The following is a 9,283-nucleotide window of genomic DNA, read 5'->3' as shown; positions in this document are numbered from 1 at the left end:
TTCACCTCTTGAATCCGACTCGTCTCAAAAGTCCCGAACAACACACAGCTAGTATCTAAAAACAAAGCTTTGAGAGCAACATTTCTGGCTCCTGATGTCACGAAAAGCGAGTGCAGTTTCTCTTTTGACATAATTGGCAGCGTCTATTGCGATTAGTTTTTCTGGGCAGAGCTCCAGTGACGGAGACTTTCTGCTCTCTGCCGTCTTCAGGCTCCATTTTACTGAACGCACCGACACGGAGCTCCTCGCATTCGATACGTTTAACGTGCATCCAAAATACACTTAACAAAACCTTTCACCGCGATTACTAGAAACACAAAACAAAAAATAAAAAACAGCCAGGATAATTTCATATGAATCTTTATTGTATTTAGAAATCCACGCATCTTTTTTTTTTTTTTTTTTTTTTTAAACCATTTACAACAGGGAAGGATGAGGGACAGGCTAAACGTCATGCCTTTCTCAGCAGGCGCAATGCTCTACAGGATGGGCTGAAATGGAAGAGGGCGGGGGCGGGGGGGGGGGGAGATACATAAAGTGCTTTTGTCAACAGTTTGATTTAATTTTTAATAGAAAAAAGGATCAAAACAAAAGGTTTATAGGTGGAGGGACATGACATGGGGGAGGGGGGGGTCCACAGACAGGACGGCATGAGTGCATGTGCGGGGGGGGGCGGGGGGGGGGGGGGGGGGGGCGGTGAGATGTCGATGAAGAGGAAGAGAGTGGTATGGGTTTTTATTTTCAAAAAATAAAAAAGCGTTCGAAATGAAAAAGAAAAAAGTGGTCTCAACCCAGGATGAGGCTGGACTTGCCACCAGGAGGGTTTCTCCGGCCACCCGAGCCGTTGTTGGCCGCCGCCGACGGGGCAGAGGGCTGCGACGACTCCTTCTGGTCCTGCTCCTGCTCCTCGTGCTCCGCCTCCACTTCATCAGGACAGTCTATACACACACACACACACACACACACACACACACACACAAACACAAATTGAGATAAATGGTCACTACAAAAAAAAATTCTAAAACTGAACTTTGAAAACGCAAAAAGAAAATCTAAAGTAGCACATCGATGCTAACCTGCAGCATTACAGTGAAGTGAATGAAGTCAATGGGTTAAAAAAATAAATACATTTATAATGAAAATTATTCAATGTTTTCTTTGTAAATAACATCTGAAATATTTTACTTTGAATAAATATAAACTCCCTTTTAATAAACAAAATGTAATCGTGGGAATCACATTTAAGGGTTTGGACTGTTTGTGTATTTTTGAGGTTTTTAGGAGTTTGTTTCTCCTTCCACAGGGCAGCAGAGAGAAAAGGTGATGGGTTGGGTTTGTTTATGATGCGCTCTCCCGCCCACCACCGGCTGCAGGACCTTCCTGTTCTCAAATGTACTTCTGGAGAACCACATAGCACCGTAGTAGGCTAGGTTTATTCCCCCATTTCAGCAACTGCATTGAACTACTTTAGTTCATGCTGGATCAGATAAACAATTAAGATTTTAATTTGCCCAAAGCTGGGCAAGATTCTAAATATGAACTGAGACTGAAACCATTAAACCATGGTTTTATGTCAAGTACAACAGCGAGGCTGGCGTCAAATAACCACATGATGTCCTGCGTCATCTGACTCAGCAATGTAGAGAATTTTAAAGTAATGGAGACAAAAACGGGTTGTTCTAGTTAGACAAACTGATCACAGCAGGTGCCGACAAGCAGGCCATGAGGCTGGAGCCAAATAACAAGGACTCAATAGTGAGTGCAAAATAAAGATTTTTACACTATTAGGGACGCACAATAATAGAAATGAACATAAATGATAAAATGCAACTAGTGCTGAAAAATAGACGACCAAATCACCCGTCCTGGGTTTAGTAGCCTCGGGGGGTTGCTTGTTCCATACGTTTGGTCGTAACTGCAAATTAGTATCTCGCGTTCTGTGAAAAAATTTTATTAAATAAAATTCCTGGGTTTCGCCTTGAAGTCTCGGGCTATTTTTGGAACTCCCAGAGAAACATACCGCAAATAGCTTTACAACTGTAGGCCCACATTAAGAAGCTCGGGTTCTGTGGACACGGGACATGCTGCTGTCAAATTGGAGACAGCTGGACACGTTTTAGCTGCAGCTACAGTCCAGTGAGGTTTAAACAACTGGTCTTAACTAAATTCTGACAGACAGTTTTAGCTTTGTAGACGGGGCCAAAGTAGCGGAGGTTAGCCAGTCGGATCATAAAATCCATTTTGTCCATCAGTGCTTAAACTGCTGCAGCATTTGTACAGTGAAGGGGCTTTTAAACTTTAATATTACAAATGATGTTAACTTTTTTTTTTTTTTAAATATAGAATTTTTGAAAAGGGAAAATGGACTTTTATTCACACCAGAGTGAGTTCAGGTGCTGCTGTAGTGACTTCAAAGAAATGCAGTAATTCTATCATACATAGAGAACACACTTCAAAGTGTTCAGGTACATTGTAATCACACACTCACAGGACATACAGAAAGTGAGCTTTCATTTTAATTTTATTTTTTTTCTTTCAGCGCAGTCAAACCCTCCATTATCTGAGGAGTCAGCCACTCGGTGGCGAACGAGCACCTGGAGGTTAATAAAAAGCTTTTCTTACTAAGTGAAGCCTGCCATGAGAGAACAGCTGCTTGACTACAGACCATCATGACAGGAAAAAACCCCCACATCAAAGAGATTGGGTGGTGTTGACATGTGTACTGCATAGGGAGGAGGGGGAGGAAAAAAAAAAAAAAAAAGGTCATGGGATGTCAGGAAAAATAAGGGTCGAGAGGAATCAACATGATGTGATTTTCCAGAGGTACGGACGGCGGTGACCTGTTTCAGCATGACATGAAGTGTCACTGTGACTAATGGAAGTCATGCACTCTTGTTTAGACGCAGCCAGAGTGTGACATAAACTTGAAAGCCTTTCTTATAAACAGCTGAAGAATTCAAGATACTCACCGTCGTTTGCTTGTTCTTGGCCATTCTCGACCTGCAATAAAAACCAGAATGTCAGATCACACGGTGAACCAGACCCTCGGCTGCGCTTTCTCAGCTGAAAAGTCCAAATACAAATGAAATACCCTGTTTGGAGGATTAGAGCTTCAAAATATGCTTCTGTGACACTTTCCAGTAAAAGGTTTGCAGACCTTTGTTGTATCTCTGGGAGGTAAGCAATGCATTTGTTTACCAAGTCAAACCTCATGTTCTCTTTGTTCAAATTGCCCAATTACAGAAGTCTACCTTTGTCAGACGGTGAGAAACGGCTGAGTCATCGAATACACACCACACCCAGGCAGGGATTACAAACACCAGTGTGGGATATTTAACAAACGACATCCTGGGCCAGTTTCAAAAAGATCCAGTCATCCTTCCGAGTTGCAGAGGATTTTCCACTAAAATAATTCTTTCATCTGCGTCTCTAATCAGGCTGCAGCTCTATTTTGGAAACACCAGGGTGTCGGGCGGAGTGACGGGTACCTCTCGTCTCTGGTTCCACACCATGGCGGCTCCAGAGTTGTGGATGGTGGTCAGTTCTGGCTGGGGGTTCTTGGGAAAGAGGAGGGGCTGCTGGCAACGCCTCAGAGGGGCCGAGGGCTCGCCGCACAGGGTTCCCGAGGGTGACCCGGCTGGGGAGGCAGAAGAAACACGGGAAAAACAGTTTAGTGAAGAAGTTTTATTTCTCAGCGACTCGCAGATTACAGTGGGAGGGGGCAGGAAATACAACTGATGAAACATGAGTAAAGCTTCAAAGCAGCAGAGTCACTCCATATGGACACTAATCCAATTAGTCACAAAACCACCCGGGACCTCAATGTTTTTAACCCACAAGGCGGGCGACCCTCGCTCGCCACAAAACTCATTGTCTGGCAAAGTTGTGTCAAATTACAAAAAAAACCAAACAAACCAAAAAAAAAAAAAAAAAAAACCAGCTTCACGAGGGACTGAAACAACACGAGATGAAAACACTGAGGACCGACAGGAAACGTCACCAAATCCGCCCGGGCATCTGCAACAGACCCAGAAACACGGTGGAATGATTCCAGGCAGACGACCTGGATGCCAAAACTCACAAAAACCCCGTCGTGCCCACATTCTCCTTTAGCAGAAAGAGTATTAAAAACCCGGCGCTGGCCCGCAGTGGGGTGGCGAGCCGTGCTGCCCAAAGCCACATAAGGTAACAGTTCCAGGCCAGTGGGCTTGGGAGGAGACAGACCGTCTTTGTCATGAGCGGAACAACAGCCTCTGAAGGAGTGGCCATTGTTGTTAATGGAGTGAAGGGATTCAGAACTGCAGAGTATCTCCATCAGTCAACAAGAGCTCCTTTATTACCACCTCCTCATTTCTAAGTCTGATCAATTCGCTGGAGGAGGAAACGACAAATATGAAATGGAAGAGGATTAAACCAGATTGATGATTGACACAGAGATGCATTATGCTGCTATCACTGGAATACACAGGCTTCTACTTAACCTTATAGATCTCCTGAGTCCGGGGCATAAAAGCTCGATTCATTTCAGGCCTCCCTGGTCGACACAGCTTTGAGACAGAAACGGCAATCATGTGGCTGCTTGTAGTCTTGGCTTGCACTGTTTTTTTTTTTGTTTTTTTTTTAATAAAGTGCTTATCATGCGGCCTGGAGCTGAGGGTGCTTGAACAAACCAACAGCTCTGGTATCTGAAAACCCTAAAATCCCCACCACACGACCTGCCAATGGCTCAGGTTGAATATCAGCCAGTTTATATGCCAGTATCCACATGATAGAGAAACAATCCAGCAGCAGAACTAATGTGTTCGAATGGAGTTGTATGAGGGACAAGAACAAGAGGCAGTAGTTCTCACTGAAAATACAAATGATCCCATAATGAAATGTTGGACAGCAACTGTTTTGTTCTACTTTCAACTTAAAGCTACAAATATAGTAGAAATGCTGTGAAAATATCATACCAGATTCATCATGACGAAAAACTGTCTTTAATGAATAGAAAAAAAATACAACGACTAAAGCATTTTAGTTAAATTAATTCAAATATGTTGGACTTTCACACTATTAACATCAACTCCTACACAGCTGAATCTATTATAATCTTTTAGCATATCATTAGTTGACTTCAAGCTGCACAGCGGTTCGCACTCCCTCCTCATAGCTCGGCATTGGGTTTGCAGTTTCTACCTGTGCATGCGTTGCGTCTCTCTGGCTACTCCGGTTTCCTCCCTCAGCAAAGAGACATGCCTTTCATGTCAACCGCTAACTCCAAAGCCAAATAAATTAAACCACGAATGTTTTATCACCAATGTTTGATCACTTAATTCAGTAGCGCTGCACATGCTGAGAGCTTCTCCCTCTGCGACAACAAAAACACAAACTCTTCCCGGCTGAAGACTGTCTTATTACGATGTACGGACATACTTCACAACAGAAACAAAGTCGTTCGAATTGGTTGAGACATGTCTGAAGCACACAAAAGATGTATTTGACCATTTAGAGACAAGCTGCTTGCCAACGGAAACAAACCTGTTCACTCGCAGCCGTAGTTCATACGCAGGCCACACGCACAGCACAATGCCTTAAACACTTGCTATTGTAATAAACCTTGGTGGTTCCAGCTGAAATTAATATCCTCGTCCAGACGTGTCCCATAAATTTGGACAACTATGAGAAGCTTCCCTGCACCTGACCGAGACCCAAAGTGAAACAATGCAGGCAGGAAGAGGCTTTAGCTGTAAGCAGCTGCTGGCTGCAGAGGTCACGGCCTGAAACCCAGATTCGGGCCAAATTCTTCATTGTTCACACATCCACCAAACTTGATGTGCCACGTAAAAGAGTGGTCAGAGTGCACGCATGTGAGCCCTGGCTTGTGAGGTTTTTCCCACAGCCCTGACACAAGTCTTCACATACTTTGAAAGATGCATAAAAATGAGAGCAAACACTTCAGAGAAAGGTTAAAAGTTTGTCAAACTTAACCCGCATTATGATTAAAGATTGTATGAAGTGACCTTGAACGGTCAGAACTGTTAACAGGCCTCGTGTCCCCTGCAGAATTTGCCCCGTTTCTCTTTGTGCACTCAAAATAAAACCTCCCTCGTGCCTGTTCAGGGCCATACATTACACTAATTGACACACCATTTTATTGGCCTATTTCTCACTGTCGAGAACTGATCTGCCATTTAACAAAGCGGAGCTTCAAATTACCCTCATCCTAGTACTCCATTTTTGGGTTTTTTTTGTTTTTTTTTTTGCACTTGTGGGATATACTTTCTGTAAACCCACATGGAAAACTCTAAATAACACCCCACTCTGCATCTTTTCCAGGCTCAAGTGAAGTCGGAGGATTTAATTCCACAAAGCTATTTGCTTAGTTCAGGCTTCTACAAGATTGAAACTACCCTGTATTTGTGCTAATACGGTCTCCTTGATGCAAAACCCAAACCATAGTTAATAATATGCTGTAAATCCAACCAGAGAGCTTTGATTTATTAAAGTCTAATAATGTCACAAGGGGGAAAAAAAATAGTTAATGAATGAATCTCAGGTTGAGTTACCAGGTGGATTGTTCCTTCGATGAGCATGAGGGTCGTCGGGTTCTGCAAAGATGGCCGATGCCATCTTGTTCTTGCGTTGGGGGGTTGTGTTGTCATCCGTGCCGAGGACGAAGTTCGAATCCCCGCCTGGTGGTCGTAGTACCCTACGAAGCAACAAATGACAAATTATAACTGTCATCTGATTGACACCTAGACCGCTGTGCTCCCATCCCCCGCTCTTCACCCCAAACTAAAACACAAGGCCTTCAATAATTAACAGCACAGCGCTAAAAGAGTGGAAAAAAAAAAAAAAAGAAAAATCAATAGTGAGATACAACACGACAATTCCTCAGGCTACTTGCAGCCTTCTCACTTCTCCACCCTGGCGATTTCAAACACGTACCACACACACACACACACACACACACACACACACACACACACACACACACACACACACATGCACAAAAGACACCAGCAAGGTCTTCACTCTTTAAGCCCCGGCTGTCAGGCTGTCAGACAGACAGTCACAATCTCTGCCCTGCAGCTGACTCCAGTCGCATATAATCACAGAGTTAGCTGGCGAGCTGCTGCCTCTCCTCAGCAGCAGATTCCTTTGCGGTGACACACAAGGGGGCTGGCGTCCGGTTGTAATCGAAACGCTATTCCACAATCGAGTGAATGAACTTGATTTCATACTCATTCTGGCTTGATTTGTTTTATACAGCAGAGGCAAATGGTGAGAAGTTAACCATTAAAATAGGTCATCTGATATTCAGACTGTTCTAGAAGACTATAGAAAGACTGCATGCAAACCATAGCATGCAAAACAAAAGCCCACTTTCTACAGACATTCCTTCCACCACGCGCCGAACAAAAGACACACAGTAATGAGTGGGGAAACCCGTTTCCTTGCTGCGCTGAAGGACAGTTGGGGTGGACGGCTGACGCTGATGCGTTTGCAGAGCCCCTGCCGGACCCCTCCCTCTTTTTTTTACCAGCAAGCTCTCCTCTCTACAGAGTCCCCGAAGCCACCAGCTGACACACCGAGCAGCTGTCCAGGAGCCAGGAGGGCAGATGGGAGTCGAAAAAGCAACCGTAGGAAGAAACAGCCATGCTGCATGGACTGCGTCGGCAATAAACATTTCTCAAATCGATGCTGGTGTGCACAGCAGTGTCTGTCACACACATTTGGCTGTGACAGTAATGCCTAAACCAGACTTCACTTCCCAGCCAGAGAGGATGATCTCATGCTTTCCACATGGATTTTGATGAACGGGGGAGAAAGCTTTTTCAGCTGACTGGCAGCGGACCCCACCCTAGAATGAAACTACAAAAAATATCAATAAAATCGCACCACTGTTTTGGGAAGTGGAGGGCATGTTTCAGGGAAGGTGAAGCGGATTCAGACACAGCTGAGCTCCAAATACTAAAGATGGCATGTGTGATAAGGCAGGGCGAGAGGCCTTTGATGGCCTACTAAAGATTCGAGCCTGATTCTGTACAAGTCCCCCCCCCCTCCTCTGGAAGGATCTCTGGTCAGCCAGCAGCAGAAAATGACAAGCAGCCCGTAAAAGGGGCTTTAAGGAGCAAAAGCTAAGAGCTAAGGGAAGATTTACACAGGCTTAGCTCACAGCCCCCACCCAAAGCCCCCACATCATCCCAAAACAGCATGGCACTTCAAAACGCCTGATGACTGACCGACATTTGACTTGCTCACTCAGCAACGACTAGTCTCCCTCGAAATCTGTTTAAAACACTGAAGCAGCCGTAAATTAAAAGACATTTTGTTTTTCACTGCAAAAAAAAGAAAAAAAAAAGGGGGGGGGGTGCATCCAGACGATATGCATCATTTCCAGGAAAAGGAGTGAAGGCTTGGAGGATGACTCTTTAGGTGTTTGGTGACTTAAAGTGATGACTAACCACACAATGTGCTTCAACACACAGGGCAGATCTGCCATCTGAAACCACATTAGATTGAGCTAAACTCGACCAAGGCCAAACAATGAACCAATTGCAGAGATAATGACATACACAGACCCAAGGCTGGTCTGGGATCTTTCCTGTGATCAGACACATGCAGAAGCAAGTCAGATGGTCTTTTATTAATAGAGAAACGTTGCTGTTAAAGCTCAAGCTAGGACTTGAGCCCTTAGAAAAAAAAAAAAAAAAAAAAAAAAAAAAAAAAGTTAGGAAAAGAAAAAATTAAAAAGATCCCGGCAGACACTTCTTCCTCTCTTTTCTACCCAACTTGTCCGAAGCCAGACAGGCCAACCTCGCCACACGTTAAGAATATTGATGCACCAGGCAGCCATAAGATTAACTCAATTAGCAAGACTATGTGACAGTTAGGCTAAATCCTGAAAAATCCCCCTCCAGCCAGCAGCGGGGTAACGTTAGTTAGCAGGCTGAAGCCGAGAAAGAGTCGTCTGCTCGCAGAGGGACTCGCCCGCATCCCTCTTCTTTTGTTCGCCCCGAAGAGAAACGTCTGTTTTTTTTGTTTTAGTTTTTTTTTTTTTTTTTTTTACCTGGAACTGCTCTTAGCGCCTGGGTCCATTCCTTGAAAGGTGGTTGTCGTCGTCATCTTTGGGGAGAACTTTGCTGTCTCGGCGAGCTGCGAACAGTCAGTGAAAAAGTAGCACGCTTTAAAAAAAAAAAAAAGAAGAATTCCTCCTCCTTTGCCCACAGGGATGCGACGGGATGTCGACTCCACCCGACACTGAAAAACATATCGAGAGAGCGGAGCCGCTTGG

The 9,283-nt window shown here is 44.4% G+C and overlaps 1 protein-coding gene across 1 annotated transcript; it reads right to left on the bottom strand.

The window, feature by feature from the left end:
• Positions 1-514: 514 nt before the first annotated feature.
• On the bottom strand, positions 515-9,283 carry LOC308124373 (uncharacterized protein). The gene is made up of 5 exons (XM_080487304.1): positions 9,059-9,283; positions 6,552-6,694; positions 3,489-3,637; positions 2,970-3,000; positions 515-938 (listed from the first exon to the last, which is right to left on the bottom strand). The coding sequence occupies exons 1-5, from the start codon at positions 9,112-9,114 to the stop codon at positions 787-789; spliced, it is 531 nt and encodes a 176-aa protein (XP_080343430.1). The 5' UTR covers positions 9,115-9,283; the 3' UTR covers positions 515-786.

This window comes from Lipophrys pholis (genome assembly GCF_963383615.2).
Source record: "Lipophrys pholis genome assembly, chromosome: 19".
NCBI lineage: Eukaryota > Metazoa > Chordata > Actinopteri > Blenniiformes > Blenniidae > Lipophrys > Lipophrys pholis.
Note: the sequence above shows the minus strand (reverse complement) of the source record. Positions and strands in the feature narration are given on the sequence as shown.

Bases quoted from the DNA above. Each gene is read 5' to 3' on its own strand.
- LOC308124373 (XM_080487304.1), bottom strand. From the start codon at position 9,114: ATGACGACGACAACCACCTTTCAAGGAATGGACCCAGGCGCTAAGAGC. The intron at 3,001-3,488 runs GTACCCGTCACT...TTTTTATTGCAG, and splicing joins TGTGGAACCAGAGACGAGAG to GTCGAGAATGGCCAAGAACA. The intron at 939-2,969 runs GTGAGTATCTTG...GTGTGTGTATAG, and splicing joins CCAAGAACAAGCAAACGACG to ACTGTCCTGATGAAGTGGAG.